Source organism: Tyto alba, unplaced genomic scaffold, assembly GCF_018691265.1.
Source record: "Tyto alba isolate M040663 unplaced genomic scaffold, T.alba_DEE_v4.0 Super-Scaffold_14, whole genome shotgun sequence".
Lineage (NCBI taxonomy): Eukaryota > Metazoa > Chordata > Aves > Strigiformes > Tytonidae > Tyto > Tyto alba.
In genome coordinates, this window is record NW_024881276.1 from 12,233,311 (window position 1) to 12,255,334 (window position 22,024).

Genomic DNA, 22,024 nt, shown 5'->3' on the forward strand with positions numbered 1-22,024 from the left:
CCCCCCCGCCTCTCCCCCCGCCTTAACGGCGAGGCGGAAGTGGCGTATGCGGAAGGAGCGGGGCAAGTTCGGTGGTCGCCCCTCGCCGTCGGGAGTGCCCGTTAACGGCCGAGCGCGGCGGTCGCCGCCGCCGCCGCTCCGGCGCCATGTTGCGCGGGCTGGGCAGCTGGCTGGGGCTGGAGCGGGCAGGCGAGGAGAAGCTGCTGTCGGCCGAGGAGAGGAGCAGCTCCGCGGAGGAGGAGGCGGCGGTGGCGGCAGACGCGGATCCGGCCGCGCAGAGCCCGGAGCAGGTGGAGCTGCAGGTGGAGTCGGAGGCGCTGCTCAGCCAGGCCAGGGGACTCGGCAGTGAGTGTTCTGCCCTTGCCCGCCGGCGCTGCTGGGGGGATCGGGGCCCCGCCGCACCCCCCACGCCCCCCCCCCCCCCCAGGAAGCGCTGCCCCCCGCGGCCGGGGGGGAGGGGGCTGCGGCCCCTTCCCCTCCCACGCACATCGCTGCCGGGGGCCTTCAGCCAAGGGAAAAGCTTGAGTGGGAGAGTGGGTGTTTTTGTTGAAGAGGCGTGTCGTGTCCCCAGGCATCTTCACGCGGGGAGTGCTGCTATGGGTCTGGTTTTTGGTTGGTTTTTTTTTTTGGTGTGTGTTTTGGTTGTGATTTTTTTTTTTTTTTTTTTAAAAAAAAAGCGATCGTGATAGCAAAACTTAGCGTGGTGAGAGTAGCAGAGGCTAGCAACTGAACGAGGGTAGGTAGACCAGCTTAATGCACGTTTAGAGGCCAGAGAAAAAGTTACGCCTTGTCGTTAGCGCTTAACCCAAAACTTGAGCTAAATAATTATAGATGGGTTTTAAGGTGAGTTAAGCGTGTTGCTTCTCAATTCAACAACCGTGAAAGAAAAAGCTCTTTTCAGCTGGATGGCAGCAACTCCAACACAGCTGGCACAGTGATGCAAAATGGGGAACACAAGTCTATGAGGTGACCTGAAGACTCTTTTAAAAGGGAGAAAGACCTTGCAGCGTAGCTTTATGGATGGAATTGATAACTTAGGTTAGCTAGTATGGAAAGCTATCTCAGGGGAAAGTTTTAAAAGTAATTGTTTTCTACACTTATTTTATGTTTTCACATCTCTTTGTTTTGCATCTCTCTTAAACCATGTCTGTTTAACTACAGTCTGTGGCATGCATAACTACCATGTATTTCACAAGATGGAGTTTTTCGTACAGCTTGTCCAGGTTCTTCCATAGTTCTGAAACAATCCTATGCAATTGATAAAGCTGGAATTGTGGAAGTGACCCAATTCTCTATAATTTCATCTTAATTTTTCTGCATCTCGGAGATTTGTTTTAAATAGCAGTTACGGGCAATGAGAAATATTTGATTGCATTGTTAAGAATTCTGTGTACTGTTAAAAGATGTTGCTTCACTGGAAATCAAAAAACATTTTCTTAAAGAAATTGGATGTTTAAAATACGAACCAAGTAAGTTGCTGCAAATGTTTATTTCAGTTACCTTTTTTCAGAATTGTTATTAAATGAACAACAATTCTTTAAGTATCTCTTCTGCTGTCACTGTGTACATACAGAATAATGTGCTTCATGAATTGGCGTGGGGTTTCTGTGATTTTTTTCATAGAAAAGTAATGGGTTTGATTTTATTGAACTCATCTGTAATGAGGCAAGGCTGTAATTTACTACAGGTAAGAATGCTGCTTTACTATAGTAGATTCTTAGATAAAATTAATCCAAAGTACATCTCCATGCTCATTACTGAAGTGGTTTTTTTTACTGGTGCTCTGAAGTGCTGGATCAATATCATCTGAAAGGTTAGTCTGAGATGGTTCTTTACTGTGCTCTGCCTTGGGCTATCTGAGCTGCAGCAGTTTGTCTGTGTAGTTTGGTCAAATACTTCTCTGCTGCTTGTAAACAGATCCTAATCTGGTAGTCACTTTGTTCAGGAAGGAAAAAAAGACTTCGGATTTCAGGGGAAGAAGAAGTATTGACTTACAGGTATAGACATCCCTCCTATAATTTGCTCTGGAAGTGAGAATTTGGTTTGGTGATCCACAGATTCATTGTCTGTGACATCAGAGAAGATTGTGAGTGAAAAGGTTTTTTATAAGATTTGGATGTCACTAGTTTAACACATAACTTTAGAAATATCTGCATGACTAATAATCAGGGTAGCTGTGTGGAAAGACTCCCTTACCATATAAATAATTTTACTGGTAAAACCGAAGCCTCACATGCATTATTTTTTGCTCATTATCACATCAGTATGAAGGTTAGGAGTTTGTCAGTGTGAACTAATAATAGAAATTTTGCTAGATACGTATTCTTAATACAGGCATAGATTTGTAAGAGGGAGAGACAACTTCTTGGTCATTTTAAAGTGTTGTTTTCCACCACTAATTCTGTTTTTCTAAGGCTAAATACCACCTCTCATTGAGGTTTTATAAGTTGTTATGGAAATAAAAAGCATTTTGCTCCTCAGACTGCTTCCAGGACTGGCCAACGCTTTGCCCAACAATACTAAAATGTCGCTGGACAGCAAATGCTTCAGCACCTTTTGCACCTGAAACAATTACATGTGAGCGTTTTCAGGGATACATAAAACAACCAATAAAAGGTGATAGAGAGGAAAAAATCCAGTAGGCTGCAGCCTCCTCTACTGTCATAAAAGGGATAGTTAATGTGTATATATCTAAAGTGTGGAAGATAGACATTTTTTTATACGATGTGATGGGTTGTAGAGGCTGGTAACAGATATGAAAGATGCTAGCAAGTACTTGGAGTTAGCTTGCCACTGTTCTGTGGCTTATAAATGGAAGTTACATATAAGAAACTGGCTTGTTTAAATTCTGGCTAGACCTCTGTGTATTTCAGTATTGATTTGGTGATATCATAAAGAGAGTATTTTATGTGCCACAAAGAACAGTCAGCTTTCCAAAAGGTGATGTGAACATTCCGAAGTAACTCATTCTACCAGTGGCTGATAACTGTGTGTTAAAACAACTCACGTTTTTTTTGCATGCTACGGTTATTTCTTACATTTCTAACCCATAAGGAAACCTGTATTTTTGTAAGGTCTTGAGAAGGAAGGTGGTGGTTTGTTTTTGTTTTTGAAACAGAAGTGCTGAGTTTTTTTTTCCAAAGTCCCCTCTATAGAAGTCAAAGTTGGTCTTCCAGAGTAACTAAATTATTCTTACCATACCACATGCTTTGCATTCTTAGTAATGCCTCAAATATATCTTTGATAGTTACTATGCAGTTTAGATCCATCTTTATTACTTCTAACCCTAGAACTAGAATAGACTATTTCAGTTGGAGGGGACCTACAATGATCATCTAGTCCAACTGCTTGAGCAATTCAGGGCTGACCAAATGTTAAAGCAGGTGGTTAAGGGCATTGTCCAAATGCTTCTTAAACACTGACAAACTTGGGACATCAACCACCTCTCTAGGAAGCCTGTGCCAGTGCTTGACCACCCTCTTGGTAAAGAAATGCTTCCTAATAGCCAGTCTTAACCCTCCCCTGGTTCTGCTTTGAAATGTTCCCACGCATCCTGTCACTGGATCCCAGGGAGGAGAGCTCAGCACTTCCCTTTCTGTTTCCCCTCCTCAGGGAGCTGTAGAGAGCAATGAGGTCACCCCTCATCTTCCTTTTCATCAAACTAGACAAGCCCAAAGTCCTTAACCCCTCCTCCTAGGACATGCCTTCCAGCCCTTTCACCAGCTTTGTTGCCCTCCTCAGGACGTGTTCAAGGACCTTCACATCCTTTTCAAATTATGGGGCCCAGAACTGTACACAGCACTCCAGGTGAGGTCGCACCAACACCGAATACAGCAGGATAATCATCTCCTTTTTTTTCCCAGCTAGTTATGCCGTGTTTGCACCCCAGGGTGCGGTTTGTCCCCTGGGCTGCCAGGGCACACACTGCTGGCTCGCACTGAGCCTGCTGCCACCGACCAGCACCCCCACATCCCTTTCTGCAGGGTGGCTCTCCAGCTGCTCCTCTCCCAATTTATACTTGTGGCCAGCATTACTCCATCCCAGGTGCAGAATCCCGCATTTCTTTTTGCTAAATTTCATGCTGTTGATAATTTCCAAATGCTTCAATCTACCTAGATCCCTCTGCGATTACTGTGGCACTTACTGGCATTTTATCATTGTATATACTGTAACTGTGATATTACAGTCATAATACAACTGGTCAAATGTAATGAAGTGCTTGTGACATGTCATCTGAGAAATAAACAATACCAATGTTGTTTTAAGATCCTTTGTCGATAAATTGATATTTAATGTTTCTGAAGTTTTAGGATACACATCTTGCTGCTAGCAAGTTTGTTCTCCTTAATGAAAAACAAACAAGGCAACTGTCCATGCTACATAGTCCTTTCTCTGCCACCTTTCTTCACTTCAGCACTGCTAATACAAAAAAAAAGCTAGTTAGTCTTTGGAAATATTTGTTACTGGTTTTCTGATGGTGAACGTATTTGGAAAAATAAGCAAACAGGGCCACAGTGCTTCTCATGGATTGAAAAAAGAGGAAGACAATGCAAAATAGAAAGGGGCAAACATCAAGAACAGGCTTCTATCTGAAGACTTTTGAAGGAAATTCAAGTGTTACTTGAAATGCCTGAAATTTTTCATGCATTTGTTGCCTTCGTGAGATTTTATTGTGCATGTTTTCTTAAAATACATAATTTTGTTTTAATGCTGATTATAATGTTACCTTATTGCTTAATGTCTCCAAAATACTTAAATGAAATTAGGAAAGACACATTGCTTCAGAAAATTATTTGGAAAGCAATATTTCAAGGACCACTAGGAATATTTGATTTTGTAAACAAGGTTCATGTATAAAAGTTTGATTTGGAGAAAGTGGTGATCAAACATAGTTTGATCATTATCACTAAATAATATGAACTAGAAAAGGATAAATAGGATTTTAGGAATTCTTTGTAGGATAGAAGCTGGGCTAAATGATTTTGCTTTTAAGTAGGTTTCCAAATGTCTGAAGAGAAAGGAAAACAAATCTAGTAAGGGAACTGGAGGTAGAGAGATCTTTTTTCAGGTCTTTCTCTTCTCATCTATGAAAGGTTACATCTTCAATTTTGCCACGGCTGCTACAAAAAAGATATCTGAATCCGTTGCTGAAACAGCACAGACGATAAAGAAGTCTGTAGAAGAAGGGAAAATCGACAGTATCATTGATAAGGTATTTTATTTCTAGATTCTTGAGCTGAAAGCTCTGTATGCTTGCCATTGTTGTAACAGGGCAAATCTAGCATGTGATAAGATAACATTTCTTTAAGATGGCTTTAGGAATTACGTATTTCAAGAGCAGATATTTCCTGTCATGATAAATTATGTGACTGAAATGTTTATTCAGGCTAGACATACCAAAAAATGGTCACTCTGATTTACTCAGTACTGCACCAGTGTTCTGTTCTTTCAGGATGTAGATGCACTGGAGAAAGACCAGAAGAAAATATGAAAAATGCTGACATCAGGAATAGCTGGAAAAATTAGTAGAGGCAGGCCGATGGGGGATGTCTGGGATCTCTGTGGGTTGGGGTTTTCCCTTCAGTTTATTTAGGAGGAAAGAGGAATGCTATAGCTTGCATCTTAAATGCATCTCTAAAGCAAGATTCAGAAATTAGGTCAGCTTTGTGGATATTATATACTAAGACCCTAGAGCAACACAGGTATGGTTTCACAAGACCCAGTGAGTTAATGAAAGGGCTTGCTGTTGTCCTGTTCTTTCCCCAATCCTGACACTTAACTCTTGCCCTCCCTGTTCCTGGCTGCCAGCTCCAGTTGCTTAACTTCTGCTAGCAAGTGTTCTTCCAGTGCTTAAAGTCACAAACTTGGCAGAAGGGGGGGGGGAGGTGGGAAGAGTAGGGGGAAAAAGTAGCAATAAGTGCCATCTAGTGTTCTGTGTTTGTTAGTGAGGGTAGCTTGGAAGGGGAAGGGCAAGGGAACTGTACAAAACCAACCCAGCTGCAGTGGGACTGTGCATCCAGATGTGTCAGACATGGGAGATGCAGCCAGACCCCTCTGCTTCTGTCTCTGACAGCCCTTCATGGGAACTTAAGTGTTGCCTTGGTTTTTTTAAATAAAATTAAATGTATTGATATAATTAATGTTCATTTTGTCTTTCAAATTATCAAATGACACTTCTGGAGACAAAATTCGATCATAACAAATTTAGATTTCATTGACATTTTAGTGGTAACTGTCTATATATAACAGCAGAGTTATTTCCCACTACAGTGTATTAGTCTAACGTAATTCTGATCCAGATCGAAAAAGAAAAGTCAAGTGAGAAGGTTATTTGGTAACTTAATGCACAAATAAAAATGCTCAGAAGAAACTGTAGCTAAGTAGCTACAGCATATTTTGTGCCTAAAATACCATTTGCTTTTTTCTGTGAATGCCTTAGAGTAATATGAATTCCCTGTTTGGACTAATAAGCTTAGATGTGGGAGAAACAAGATTATAGCAATATCATCATTAAGCTTTTTTATAACAGGCACTACAGTAGTTTTCTTACTGATAATGTTAAACTGAAATGCTGGGTTGTTGAAGGAAAAGAAAATTATAGGAAATTATCAGCATTTAGCTTGAAGACTTGCATGCTTTTTGGTAACTTATTAAGCCATAGATCTCATTAAATAAAATTTGGGGTTTAGGAATGGTGTAAGTATTCATTTCTAGCCTCATGATTTTTTGCCTGTGTTTTCAACTAGAGAAAAACATTTGCATTGTTACTTCTAGATTATGCCATGCTGACTTCTGAGACCATTCCCCATTTTTTTTAATTCTAAATTCAGTATAGGATATTTCTGAACATAATTTTTTGGTGCAAATTTGTCAACAACCTAAATGGAGAAATTATTTTATTTCAGCAAAGCAGACATTCTGAACATCATACTTAATTTTACAAGTCCAATTTACTGTAATGGATATATTTCTTAAGTAACTCTTTAAACTTATTGTAAGGTCAAGGGTATTTTTCAGTGTTTAATGCTTTAAAAACATATTTAAGTTTAAACAGTTTATGTTGTCTGTATTTGATACAGTAAGGCAGTAAGTATACAGAAATAGTATGCTGATGTTCAAATTATCAGCTAGGATTTTCTTTTTTTAAAAAAAAAAAACATACACAATAGTTTAAACTTTTTAAGGCAAAATCAGATGTTTCAGTAGAGGGGAATATATGACTTACATCAATCACCTTTAACTTACAAAAAGGGCCATCAGGGATATAAGAATATGATCTTGTAGTGTATTTGAAAGCACTTTCTGAGTGAACATGTAGCAAGAGTGAACTATATTTTTAACTGTGGTTTCCTAATTTTTAATTTAGACTATTATTGGAGATTTTCAGAAGGAACAGAAAAAATTTGTCCAAGAGCAGCAAACAAAAAAATCAGGTAATATATGCTTCTTTTGATAACGCATACCATTGCATAAGCTAAAACTTGCTGGAAGCTGGATAATTGGGCTGTATCTAAACCTAATCTATCAAAATTCTGTTTGAAACACATTGTGGCAGAACTTAACATATATTGTGGAACAGGAAGATGACATTTTTAAGTGAGGCTAGTGTTACATTATCTAGTTGGTCTTGCTTTTTTAACCAAATTCAGCTTTATGAAATTAACTCAAAATCACTGTGCTAGCAAAGTTGTTTTCTTGTTGTTGTGAATCTCAAGCCTGTGTATTTATTGAAAACATTTATTGAAAAAAATCAGCATGACGATTACTTTTGAGCTTTAGCAATTATGTCACATTTTAATAATGACATTAAAAACAAGGGTTAGGGTTTGCACTGTAGTATTTAATTAGTTTTTCTGTAGGAGTTGCTCTGCTTACATTAAAGACATAATTGCTCTTTTGCTTTCCCGTAACTCAGTTGCTTTATGATTATCTGTAATCTAAATCCTTTGAGTTATCCACCCATGTGCTATTGACATCAGTGGATCTATTTGAGACTTTAAAATAAGCACAATATTTTTTTGTGTGGTGTTTCATCATTGGCTTTTATCTCTTTTAATGTGTTACCTGAACGCGTTAATTTCTGACAGTTTGCCTAATTAGTGGCTCTGCTGTTAATCTTGAAAATGAGCTGTTTTTAAATGGACTGTGATAAAATTTTTCATTCTGTCTGTAGTTAGCATGTTAGTCGGGTTTCTTGCAAGACTGCTTATGTGATCCTTATCTGTATTTCTGTCTTTGTTAGTAAACTTTGTCATCTGTTAATATATTTCTATGAGTTTTATGAAAATAGGTAGCTAGATTGGTGAAAGGAGGAGTAGCAGGTGGCCTGACTGAAAGAAGCATTAGCATCAAAAGTGAATCCATGTGGGTGAAAAATCTTGCTGATGTCAGGTGCATAGGCAAATAAGCATTGTTAGTTTAAGTGCACAAAATTATTTAACTGTTACAGCTGCATCATAATGTCTCTGTAGGAGGAATTTGCATTGACAGTGAAGAGATTAATAGATTTCTGTACTTCTACAGTAGTTTGTTTTCCTCTATGTCCTGCCTACAGAACTATTTTGGAAGTACCTGTGTAAATGTATAAATCAGCTGAACTCAAGTGTGCTTATTCAGTGTATAATGTTGTAATTTATAACAAATTTATAACTTTTCTCTATCGGTAAAGAATTGGTGTCTTCTGGGTGTTAGAAAACTAATACAATAATAAATAATTTTGAAAACTTAATTTTGACAAAATTTATATGTTCAGAGTGAATCGAGAAAGTTCTATTTGCAGGCAGCTTAACAAGTTATACAGTACTACTTCAGTAACTAATCTAAGAGGCACCAAGTATTGACTGGTGCACACTGCAAAGAAACACCCACAGCTTTAGTTTTACGGTAACAGAAATCAGCAACTATTTCATCTATTTTTTTTTTTTTTTGCCTCTGATAAGCAAAGATCCATTCTTAGAGTTTCTCTCTTATGCCATGAGCTTAATTTAGGAGAGAGGAATAATTGGTTTACTGATGTAAGTCTGCTTACTTTTGTGACATTGCATGTTACTTTGTCAGGTGGTTTGATCGTTGTTGGTTTTTTTGTTTTTTGTTTTTTGTTTTTTTTTTAAAGTACCACACATTCAATTATTTTTCTCCTTTCAATAACAGAAGCAGCAGTACCTCCCTGGGTAGACAGCAATGAAGAAGAGACAATTCAACAACAGATACTGGCCTTATCAGCGGTAAGTAGTTCCTTTCCTGTCAGATTTGAAGTTTTTCTGTTGGAGAGGTTAGAACTTCTTTTTTTTTTTTTTTTCCAAAATAAGTTAGTAATGCCAACCAAAATTATGTATTTTCAATATACTACTTTTAATGTGTCTTTCACTGTACTGATCATGTGCAAGAGTAAATAGTTCTTTCAGTATCAACTTGAGGCAAAGAATAATTTTTTGTTTTTATAAAGGCTTCACAACTTTGTGTGGTAGAATGATATGTGGGAAGTGGGATTGCTTTGTTGGTCTTGTGTGTGAAATATGATTTGCTTTTTCTGGTATTGGTTAATAACCACAAATATGTTCTTCAAAGGATAAACGGAATTTTCTGCGGGATCCTCCAGCAGGTGTGCAGTTTAATTTTGACTTTGATCAAATGTACCCTGTTGCAATGGTGATGTTACAAGAAGATGAACTTCTCAACAGGATGAGGTTTGATCTGGTTCCCAAACAGTAAGTAATTTCTGCTGGTAACTATGTATTGTTGTATTTTTAATATGTCTGTAAATACTTGTAAATTACTCCTTTTTCTTTTCGCATCCTTCAACTCCTTCTTTATGTACTTCCTCTGTATATATTTTGTATCTGCTGATTTCAAATGCATGGAGTATTGTATGTGCATTGCACTTCAGCAATTTTAAGGAACGAACAGAAATAGATCTGTTGGACATTCAAAACTAATAAGGACCTGTTGACTTAAGTATGGGAGAGGCCTTAAATTTTTCCATGTTGTGTGCTAAATTAATCGAAAATCTTTTTTCCCAACAAAGGTAAATGCATCAACAAAACTGTTCAGATCTGATGTAATTGACACCCCAGAAAGGTTATTGGGTAGTCAGAGGCCTCTTGGAGAAATGGTAGAACAGTGCATCACAAAACAGCAGCAATGCAAGCAAGAAAAACTGGTTTTGAACATGTAATGGAAAAAGTTCTGTGTTGCAACTGCCTTCCTTCTAGTGGACCTAACTAAAAGATCCACAAGATCTTTGTCCCAGCAGTTATGCCCTATTCTAGTGTGGCTTCTTGATCCCATCTTTGTTCCAGTGCTGTTTTCCTTCCTTGTCCGGTCCCAGACTCTGCTCCTAAAGCTTGTTTCACAAGTCAACATTCTTGTTAAGTAGGAGTTCCTAACATTAGTCTCCTTGTCTAAGGATGGAAACAGGAAAGAAAACATCTTTCTTTGAGCTTTTCTGTCTTAAATCTCCTCCTTTTATAAACCTTCCAGGCTCCTTGTATTATTTGCCCCCTTCCCTGATGTTCTTTGCTGCTGTCAGTCCTAAAGCTCTGCCCACATTCTTGGTCTTGATCAGATCTGTGTCTGACACTGTCTTCAGTCTCTGGTTATGCTATCCTTGCCTATTCTACCACATTGCTTAATAGTTTTGGGTTTTTTTTCCTGTTCTCAGTCTCAATAGTCACTGTTTGTCTGAATGTGCAGGAAGGTAACTTTGCTGCTTGCTTTCTTTCTTGACCTATACACTTTCATCCTCATGGGTCTTGGCGTTTCTGCTTTCTGTTCCCTCTGGCTTAAAGTTGTATTTTTCTTGCTTGCTAGAGGATTATCAGAGGGAAATGTTACCTAAGAAATGGGATAGTCTCCCACTTACCAAGGCTGGTCATTTTCAAGATGGCAGTTTGTAGTTACTGAAGGTCCTGCAGACATGCTGAAAGATGTGCAGATAGTGAAATAGTTCTGCTGCAATCTAGGATTGGCTTCTGTCTATAGATCAGAGATGTTCCACTTCTACCTGAGTTCTAGGGAAGATGTAGATAAATATAATTTGACAATGATAGAATGTTAGAGAAGTGAAGAGAGCAGGGTTATTTGGCTTGTTGGGTTTTTTTACATAGCTTGGCAAGAGAGAGGAACAGCATTATATTTTTCCAAAACTTGTAAAGACATTATTATTATATGTTCAAGTCCATTGTAACTGTCTTGTAAGAGATCAAGATCTTCTACAATGATGGAATTTTTAAACTGTGTTATTATCACAAATTTCTTTTTTAAGTTTTTACTTAAATGGAAGCTATGTCTACTCCTTCCCTCTGCATATTTAATTTTATTTCACTGCTAGATGTAAAAGAAACCTTATTTCCAAATGTAGTAATCAAAATCTGTTCTCTCTAGCGTAAAGGAGGAGGTGTTCTGGAGAAATTATTTCTACAGGGTGTCCCTAATTAAACAGTCTGCACAACTCACTGCACTTGCAGCTCAACAGCAAGCAGTAGGAAAAGAAGAGAACAAAGGCAGAGAAGAGGATAGTCAACTGAAAGGTATGGAAAGGATTTGGTTTAGTACAGCTCATTCAGTGTCATGCATACTCACTGTATACATCAGCTGACATCAAATTTTTATCCTGGACTTCCTATTAAATCAAGGCTTATCTCACTGTAGTTGGTGTGTTTATCCAGATATGGGGCAAGAGGAGGATCCTAGTTATTTTAAGCTATTCTGACAAAGTTGGCTGAAGCAGGAGAAGAGTGGAAATCTCAAGAGATAAAATTTTTTATTTGGCTTGTAACCGCTCAAGATCGCTGGTGGTCTCTGGTGTGCTCTTTTGGCTTGTCAGAAAGTAGTAGGAGGTACCTTTGGTTCACCTGATAAGACAACAGGTACTGGCCAACCCAGCCAGCTGGCATATGGTTTGCTCTTGGATCTTGCTTAATCTTCAGGCTAAACAGAAGTTACTGAGTGATACAGGGGTAGAATTTCTGTGGTGGTGAAGGCAGAGACACATGCAGGATTTGGAAAGGCCCATAATGTATTACAGAAATGGAAGAAGATGAGCACCAAAAGGCTAGCTGGGATTCAACCTTCAGATGAAAAAGCCACTTCAGCGTAGGTGTCTTCAGTTACATTGATCAGTTTATACAGATAATTCTTACTGACCCTCTTACGAACCACTGAGCATCTTTAGCTGCATGAAAACAAATTCTGCAAGCAGGAATATATGCAGCTTAAAGAATATAAAGCAGTTAATGGTGAAAACACAAGATAACTAGTAGCTCATTAAATCTTGGCCTAAGCTAGGTACACTCACCACCTCTGCTAAGACTGAAGAATCTCAGCAGGCTGGGTAAGCATTAGGCAGAAGGAAAAAGCCTTCGCTGCACCTTGGAACAGATTCTCATATCCCCAACATCAATTACTTGGCATAATCAATGAAATCCATCAATGTTCATGTCCTGTTGGCACTGCTGGCCTGACTGACAACCAACTGATCACTGCCAAGTTGACTCTTTTCCCCCATTTCGAATATAGTATCTTTCCGTATTGGTATTCTTCCTCTTGAGTCATTGCAGTGCTAATGATCTCATCTTTCTAATCCTACCCCAGTTTATAATTTCACCTTATCTTTTTACAGACTTTCTCACAGCTCTTTTGCACAACTTGATAATTTTCAGCATAGTCTGAGCTAAGGTTGCTCATCTGATCTTTGGCTCCTTGGACACAGGCAGCTGAATCTTAGGGTGAAGGGGAGATTACAACGGGGATTACAGAGCTAGGCTTGCATGTTGCATAGAAGAGTTTTTTTCAAAAAGGACTGTAGTAGTTTCCTCCAGCTTGTGTGTTTGCCTTTGCTGTCAGTTTGTCTTAAGCTATTTCTCATAGGTTCTGTTCAGAGTGTGCGTGTGTTAGCGTTGGCAAGGTCCCCATCTAGAATGAACAAAGTAGTTTTCTCTGAGTTAAAATCCAAACAATGCTGACATGACAGGTCACTCAATCTACTGCAGACCAAGAAGCACCAGTTCTGACTTCTTTTATCAAGGACAATTGTCTGCTGTCTCAATGGGCTACATACAGTCAAACATTGCAGCATGTCCCCATGTTGAACAGCGTGCTGTTCAACCTCAGAAACATTACTTACACTATTTAAGACTTTCCAAGCTTAAAAAAAAAATCATAGCCTCACTTGAGCATATTACACAGAACACAGAGGAGACATAGGCCATGCAAAGCGACTGCAGGAGGCCGTGTACACTCCAGAGGATGCTAGCCTTTGAGGAGAGTAACTTGCCAGCACACACCAGTGGGCTGTAGGGTGCTGGGTTCCCTCCTTGTGAAGGTTTACAAAGACAATAGCCCAACATGATTTAAGTGATTAATGATGTAATTCTTTTGGTCAGTAGAGTTCAGAAGACTGCTTTAAGCAAAGGAGTACAAAACTTGTTTCTGTCACATCACTTCTACACTCCCACAGTATTCAGCTCCCCATTTTTGTCATTTTCTATGAGCAAATTGTTTACTGTTATCCTGTGCAGGTGTCATCAACTCAGGAAATCGCTGGGATTCTCATAATTCCATAAAAATCTGTGCCAGCTGGTATCTAAATGTATTTAATTTTATTTCTTTATTGTTGTGGGATTTTTTTAATCTTTTTAAAATTTCTGTTCCTCTGGATTATATTATAGATTACTAAGAGTAGTGACTGTCTTCTCTTGTTTCTGTTATGCCTCACAATAGATCTTTGGGTATTAGATCCTTTCATTTGCTACTGCATTTAGTTCTTTGTATAGAGGAAAAGGTTTCGTTTGGAAAGATTAGAAACACAAAATCTGCCAAAAGATATTTTCTTCACCATTGTTTATAAGCATATTCTCTGTTTACTATTAGTATGCTTTGCCTTTCCCTGAGCTTTTTATCTGATTACTGTTTCTGCATATCATTGCTTCAGTAAACCAATTTCAGAAAAAAAGAAAGCATCTACTGTTGTGGCTGATTGGATAGTCAAATAGAAATTACTCTGTTATTAATTACAGTGCTGAAGGTTTCCTTTATGCAAACTGAATATGTAGTTAAATGGGCAGTCTTAAACTGCAAGTTTCTGGGGCAGCATAACCTCCTTTTTTATGGTACAGTACTCACACTTGCCAAACTATGACTGTTTTAATTGAAGTGTTTCGACTCTCCAGGAGAGATGGCAACTGACCCTATTGAACAACAAAACTGTTATCTTTGAGTCATCCAAACCCTTGGAAATTGACATTAATAGACAAAGTTGCTGGATAACACCCAAAGAGTTATTCTAGTAATTACTGTTGTGACTAAAACCAAAACATATCTTCCTTTTTTTTTTTAAAAAAAAAAAAAAAGGGTCAAAAAAAGGACCGTTTTTTGGCCTGTTGCAGATCTCATAGGATAAGCATAGATTGACTGTCCTAATGATTGTATATTCTGTAATGACAGATACATTTACCAGACTGTAGTAAATACATGTTTTGTTTGATTCAAAAATTGCATAGATTTGGGAAGCTATGAATCATCTGTGTTATTTTTTTTAAGTAACCTTCTCGGAGTTTGGATTCCCTAGTTGGAGGCTAAAACTGGAAGTAATTGCCAGTTGGTAACTCTTCATAATGTTCAGTTTCTTCTTAAAGCTGACTGATGTCTATAAAAGAATTAATTGCCTTCCATTTTTATCTCTGTCTCCTCCCTACCTTCTCTTTTCAAGTTAAATTAGCATGGTTGATGTCAAAGGGAAAAAGAAGGGACAAATGGAAGACATTCTATGTTCTAGTGTAGAAACTATGTAAGATCTATAACAAAACACCCAAGTTCTGGTCCTTCTCCAGGTATTAATAACTATTTACTTGGGAATTAAGTTACTTCAGGGGCAGAGAGCAGATCAACAGTGGAGACGATGCCAGGCCAGTAGATCCAGAACAGTGCTAATGGTATGTTAGTCACATCCGACTGGTGCAGGGCCCAGTGCAGAGCTGCTGTGCCACTTCTGCGTGAGAGCAGCAGATGGAGTGTGAGGCACCTCTCTTTGTGCAGTACTTTGGGCATTTGGTGCGGAACAGCAAAGAGTTAGTGCCATTTTCTGCAGCCTCCCCAAGCAGGGAGTGCTGGAGCGTCTTTGGCTGTGGCATTGGGTGCAGTAACAGGTCCTCTGAAGACTGGGAAGAGGAAGGGACGGAGCAGTGGGCACTGATTAGGTGAGCTGTGTAAGTGGTGATAGCTACCAATTAAGGAATTATTTGAGTTAGAACTGATCTTAATTTTAAAAATTAAACCTGAAAAAATTCCCTCGTCAGAAATTGTTGAGTAAGCAGGAAGAGTCCACCTGGACACAATGCAGCAAGCAGAGCTGCAAGCTCAGAGCTGCTTTGCATGTTTAAACAAATAGAACTGCTAAGCAAGCACTCCATCACTACCACGACCTGCCCTGTATGTTAATTGTTCTTGCAGTCACCTGGCCTTTATTGTGACTCCTATACCCTGCTAGTTACATGAGGAAGAAAGCTGAGATGTTCCTTTATCTTCGGAAAAAAGATCAATCCTTGCTTGTAAACAGTCACTGTCTTCCTAGCACCATGCTACTAAATACAGAATGCACAGTGAGTTTTCTTAGGAAACAGAGAATTGTTTGTAGGGCTTATGTTTTTCAGTGACTTCCTTTGCCTGTGTGAAAGAAGGTATGGCTACAGAGCACTTCTCGTGTGTGTTTAGGGGTGTGTGTACAGATGTGGTGTGGTATACCTAAGAGCTAATTAGTGCCCATGTTAGTAGTAGTACCCAACCAGGGGAGTTTGGGAACTTCTGTGATAGGCAGTAACTGGATTTCATGACCAGGTCTACACCTTGGTAACTTCAAAGATCTTGTGATGTGTGGTACAATCTGTGTTTTATAGAAGACAAATTCTTTCAGATCCCCCACTGTTCCTATTTACGTAGTTCTTTGCATTATTTTGAGGGGCAGAGGGGTTCCTGTGATTGAACTTTGGAGTCATAATGAGAAAATGGTTTTCTAAATTTGCCTTAATTAAGAATAGAAAATTGCTTCTCTTCCATTTTGTTGTTGCAAATGCTTCACCTATGGCTGAATTCAGCCTTTAACCAACAGGATTCCTTAAAACTTAAAGTACAGTATTTCTTTCTGCATTTAATAGTTATGCAGATTAAATGAGGTCTTTATGTATTTAAGTGTAATCTACCTTTATTTTTCCCTTTTGATAGAAACAGTACGTCCAAAAACACCGCCTGTTACAATAAAGCCTCCAATTAAATCTCAAGAGGTAAAACTCTGTTATATTTTTTCTGGTATTTAATATGTGAAATTGTTACTTAATAGGTAGTTACACATCCTTTAGAGTAAGTTATGCTATGAAACCATAATATAGTATCTGATAGTCCTAACCTGCTGCTGTTCTGCTGTGGTATTAATTTTTAGTATATACACTTTAAACTCATTTTCAGTAGAAGAAGCATTAGTTTATCTGAAGAATACGCTCATTAGTATCCTGCACATCAGAGTAAAAACATGTTTTGTTATAAAGAGTGACATTTCCAAAACGTTCGGAGCAGAAGGTTTGCATTGTATTTAGATACAAAGAATACCTTCATTAAAATGTGTGTCATCTTCTGTCCAACTCTTCAGCAGTTGTGAGACTTAAGTATAGGAAATGTAAATGATGCATTGCATTGCAATAGCAACATTATTTTATTGCAATGTCACGAAGAGTTTTGCTTGATTCTGTAAAAACCTTTAACTTAAACACGTTATGACGCTTGTTCATTTCTGGACTGTAAAATCAGTGCCAGAGAACACTCTTGGCAGAAGCAGAGCTGTGCATTCACTTGCCAATAATATGCAGTGGACTAAATTAAGCTAGAAAGATTTTCAAAGAACAGTTCTCTCAATTTTATTTGCGTTTAGAAAGCTGTTACTGAATTGTGGTCAAAATTTAATATTAGTCTTAGGTACTTTTCTAAACTACTTATGAGTTTATTATTATTTCTGAAGATTACAAAAACAGAATTAAAGTTCTTAAGAGAACACAAAAAGGAACCTATGAAGAAAAGCAGGTAATTTTCAGTACAGCTGTCTAACATTTTCATCTTTTCAAAAATATTCTTAAAGAAAAGTAGCCTATAAAGAAAAACAGTTGTCAGAGTAATGCATTTGGTTTGGTTTTTTGCTGACTCTATTTAAAAGGCAGTCAGTCACATGAGTGGAAATATGTATTGGTGACATTTTTTTTTCCTCTTTTTGGGTAAGCTTATACAAAACTGTCTTACTGCAGGATGAGGAAGAGATTTCCACAAGTCCAGGTGTATCAGAATTTGTGAGTGATGCTTTTGATGCCTGTAATCTGAATCAGGAAGACCTAAGAAAAGAAATGGAACAACTGGTGCTAGACAAAAAGAAAGAAGAGATTTCAGTAGTAGAAGGTAAAGCTGTTACTACCTTCTGTGCCTTAAATACAGCAATTCTAAGATAGGTTGATTTTTTTAAAAAATTGTTATTAAGCTTAGGAAAGTAGATTTGTGACCATTTTTCAAAGTGCATGAAATGACCTGCAATGAAATATTGCAGAAATAATGATAATTCTCACCACAGTCGAACCCTGTCTTATACAGAATGTTAGCTGTGAGTAGTTCCAGTCTAAAGAACCTAACAATTCTTAGGTAGCTATTTTATGAAAGTAACAGTGGAGTATTTTTTTCTGTTTACCACCTCCTTTCCCTGCCTTCTCTTTCATAGGTCCTAATTTTTCTTTCTTTACTTGACATCGTTGTAGGTAAAGTACAGTATTTGGAAGTCAGGCTGTTTTCTTCTTGTGACACCAGCTAAAAAGGGAGTATTTCCACCATGCTGTGACCTTGCAGATGCCCCTGGTGTAGAAGGTTTACGTGCATTTGGAACAGTTAAAATATAACAAATAGCTTTAAGAATTATGAGAAGGAATAAATTGGGGCTTATACTTAAAATTTAGGAGAACTAATATCCATGTAAAAAGCATAAAAACAATCTGTGATGATGTGACTCTGACCATGCACAATGAACAATTTACTATGAAGATGCTTGCATATGTAGATGCTTATCATAATACAGTTTTCAGAGTTCATCTCACAATGTGTTTTAATTGTCGCTGAATCCTTGTTTTCTGAAATTGTTCTTTTTTCCAATACTTAGTCAAGCTTGAGGAATTCTAATAAGTAACACCAGTTCCTTGCATCTAATGTTTTGATGGAAGTGTTTGAGTAAGTCATTAATGTGTAATTTGTTTAGAGAAATCTCAGCTGGCCTTAGTGACTTGGACTATGGAATTACGTACCTTCATATCTAGGCTGAAGTACTAACCAACATGTAACACATCAAACACCCATCTCCTCCCCCATACTCTTGCATATGATAGGTAGAGCTAATTAAAACAGATTAACAACACTGGAATGCCTTCTGACTCATTTTTTTGCCCTGAAGTAAGAAATATGATTACCTTTAACCTGGATTAAATGAGCTTGCCTAGCTACAGAGCCAGTGAGGAGAATATCTGCTTCTTTTTTAAAATTATCCATGGTATTTGATCTTGATTTTTTTTTTTTTTTTCTTTTTTTTTTTTGGTTGGTTGTTTGCTTTTCACAACAGTATATCCAAAAAACTTACAAACTTCATTTTTTTTCTGGAGATTTAAAAGTACAAAGGGAGATTCAGTTCATAAACAGAAAGACTGTAGGAAATGAGCTTGAAAAGGGACACTTGTTAAAACTAAGCTGCATATTTTCTTTCTATGTCTTTATTATAGTATGCACATAGGAATATAGACTTGGATATTAATTAATTCCTATCTGTGATCAATAAGAAGATGAAAATTCTGATCTTGAGGTTTTTTCAGTTTTTAAGAATTGTCCACAGAGGTCAGGGAATATAAGAGATACTCAGTGCAAATTCATCTAGTTTTACATAAATAAGCAACATTCTATACTATCAGGTTAATTCTTACGCATCATTTCTGTCTTGCAGAAGAAACTGCTGATTGGGAAAAGGAATTACAACAAGAGCTTCAAGAGTATGAGGTGGTGACAGAATCAGAAAAGCGTGATGAAAACTGGGATAAAGAAATAGAAGAAATGTTGCAAGAAGAAAATTAAGCATTTCCACAAAATCACTATAACCCTAAGCTTTTTCTGAGGACTGACATGGATTTCTGCTTTCATATTTTGCTTACAAAAGATCTTTGAAAGACATAAAAGAAGCTAAAATCATTATAATTCCATATCGGGATACAACCAGTATTTCTGTTCTTTATATGAGCAGTATCTGAACTTCTACATTCTTCAAAAGAAAAAAAAAATAGACACTGCAGGTTATTTGTAATAATTAAAACCAGTAACTATTACATGAAGCAACAGTTTAGTTTGAAGCATTTTTAGGTGGTCAAGAAGCTCTGCAAAGAGAATTCTAAATCTAAGAATCAATTTTTTTGTCTGCAGCCTTCTGTTTGGGATGTAAAATTGCATGTTGTAAGTAACTTAGTCATTGAAAATAACTCTTTCATCACATTTGCACTCTGATCCATGTATAATCTGTAAATGTGTACTATTTTTAAGGTACTTGTAGCTAGTAGCTTTCATGTGTATTTAACTTCCATAATGTATGTAGCCAAAGAATTTCCAGAAAACACTATTGAATAACTTCTGATAACTTGTTAAAATACTAATTCAGACTCCAACAGAAGTACTGATTAATTATTGATCAGGTATGATTAACTGGCAAACATTTAAGCATTTGAATAAGAACAGAGTTATTACCCGCTTGAATTAAACTGTTGTTTTGGTTAAATCATTGTATTAAGATATTGTCTTTCTCCAACGAGAAAAGTGGTTTAATGCATTCTTTCTTCAGAAGACTGTTATGTTTCCATTTGATTTTGCTGTCTGAGTGAGAGCAAATTAAATGTTTCTGTTTTAAATGCTGAAACATTTATGTAAAAACTTTGGCTGGTTTGGACATCTTTATTAAATACTGTAGATATGTATAAAACTGGCTCATTTATTTGGAGGGAGGGCAGTTTGAGGGGCAAGCATACTTCAGACATACAGATTTCAAAAATATACTTTGTCACAGTGCTTAAGACATTGAATTTAAATAAAGAATAGTTTTCTTTAAAAGATTTTTTGATTCTTCTTAGGCATCTGGATGTTTCCTGTTGTTTTACCATTTAGTCAGTATCTTTCTGTATATAAGTGAAAATGTGATGTTCTATGTCATCTATTTCATAAACATCTGTGGCAAAACATTAATAAAATTCCAAACACAAAGGAGAATGGGTAAAATGAAGTAGGAAGGAGGCATTAAGCATAGTTGAATTACAGGCATGTTACATAGAGTAAGCTCTGTCTTAATGACATAATTCTGCAGAAAACTATTGTACAGAGACTGAAAAGATTATAGCTGTAATTATTCAGTCAATATTCATCCTGTGGGAACTGAAAGGAACTAAGTAGTTTTAACTGCTGTTACTACAAGAAAGGACTATTTAAAATTGTCTCTATTAGGAACTTGGACAGAAAGCCCTACTGTACTTCTCACTATGGAAAATTAATTATTTTAAACTTGCATACATTTGGCTTCTCAAATTAGTTTATTACCATACACTTGGCTTAAGATGATTTGTAGTTACATAATTCATAATTTATAGTGTTTTTCACTTAGAAGATGCAAGATAAGTTATGGTAAATAAGAAGTACTTTAGGGGCTTTTTATATCTGGGATTAATTAAAGGCCACAAAAGTTGAATCTGTTATACTCAAAAATCAGACTGTTCAAAGCTCAATGTTTAGTTTTGACAAATACAGCTGTTCATAGATTTAAGCTGGAGACATTAGAATCTGTCTACTGTTTAGTTTAACACAACATCTTCTAAAAAGATGCATAGTTCTGTTCTGATAGTGGCAAATTTTCCCTGGATGACTAAGAGCTCAAAATCTCTGCTCTAAACATCCATTTCTTAAAAACCAGCCTGATCGTTCCTACTGTTTTCAGATCTATGACTGGCTTATTTGCACGGCATTTGTCTATCAAGCCTCATATTTCTTTTCATGTAAGTGTAGCCTAAATAATGGTTGCAGATACTAAACTCCATACGTCATAATAGATGGCTCCTACATATAAAACCTTAGTTTTCCAAGTCTCATGAAAAGCAAGTATGTCTAAAAAAAAAATAAAAATCATTTAAATTTGCATTTAAGAAGGCAATAGTGTAGCATGGATGAATTTGATGAGCTCTGACATTTGAAGTCTCTTATCAAGAATCATGTTAATATTTTAAAATCTGTATATCTGGTTTTAACCTGGAAAGCTAAAATAAGTTTTGTGTAATCATTCAGTTTTCTGGACTGGTCCATGCCTTCCATTTAGATTAGTGCTACAAGTGCCTCGCAGTTTTTATTGTGTGTGGAAAGAGGGAAAGCATCTGCATTCTACTGGTCACCCAAGATGAACACAGGTAGACCTCTTCAACTTCATGGTGAATTTTGTAGGCCTTTGTAGCCCAAATTTGTCACAATAATACATTTCATAAGCAAGTATGTGGGTGTCTTCTTAACAGCATCATTCCAAGCACTGGGATGGTACAGATGCTAAAATCCAGCAAAACAACAATAGTATGAAATCACAAAAACAAGTGAAACCAAGAATGAATGTAAATAATACCAACATTTGGAGACACTGTAACAAACAATGCATTTGTTCAAACCATTAAGGAAAAGCTAACAAAAAGACTGCTAACAGATTTTCTTAGAAGAAGCTAAACTTGCAGATTTTGGAATTAACCTTTGAGAAACAGGGAAAAGATTGCCCAGGAATCATTTGGGTTAGCTTGGAACAGTGATATGGCTTGCTTCTGAGAAACCAACATCTCTAGTTCTTCTGTGCACAGAAGCATCCTCTTCAATTATTAGTTTACTAGTCTAGTTGGTATTCGTTAATACGTGTAAGGAACTTTTTGATTCAGTAATTTGTTTGGAGGGGGAAGAAGAGGAA

The 22,024-nt window shown here is 37.3% G+C and overlaps 1 protein-coding gene across 4 annotated transcripts; it reads left to right on the plus strand.

Moving 5' to 3' along the window:
- Positions 1–27: 27 nt before the first annotated feature.
- On the plus strand, positions 28–20,153 carry SYAP1 (synapse associated protein 1). Of its 4 annotated transcripts, none has more exons than XM_042788266.1 (9): positions 28–345; positions 5,094–5,212; positions 7,367–7,433; positions 9,151–9,224; positions 9,568–9,707; positions 11,383–11,528; positions 16,216–16,274; positions 17,283–17,430; positions 19,004–20,153. In XM_042788266.1, the coding sequence occupies exons 1-9, from the start codon at positions 147–149 to the stop codon at positions 19,129–19,131; spliced, it is 1,080 nt and encodes a 359-aa protein (XP_042644200.1). In that variant the 5' UTR covers positions 28–146; the 3' UTR covers positions 19,132–20,153. The 4 variants fall into 4 exon arrangements, with proteins under 4 accessions (XP_042644200.1, XP_042644203.1, XP_042644201.1 ...); XM_042788268.1 differs by having other exon boundaries at positions 266–345; positions 5,069–5,212; XM_042788269.1 differs by lacking the exons at positions 16,216–16,274; positions 17,283–17,430.
- The last annotated feature ends 1,871 nt before the right edge of the window (positions 20,154–22,024 follow it).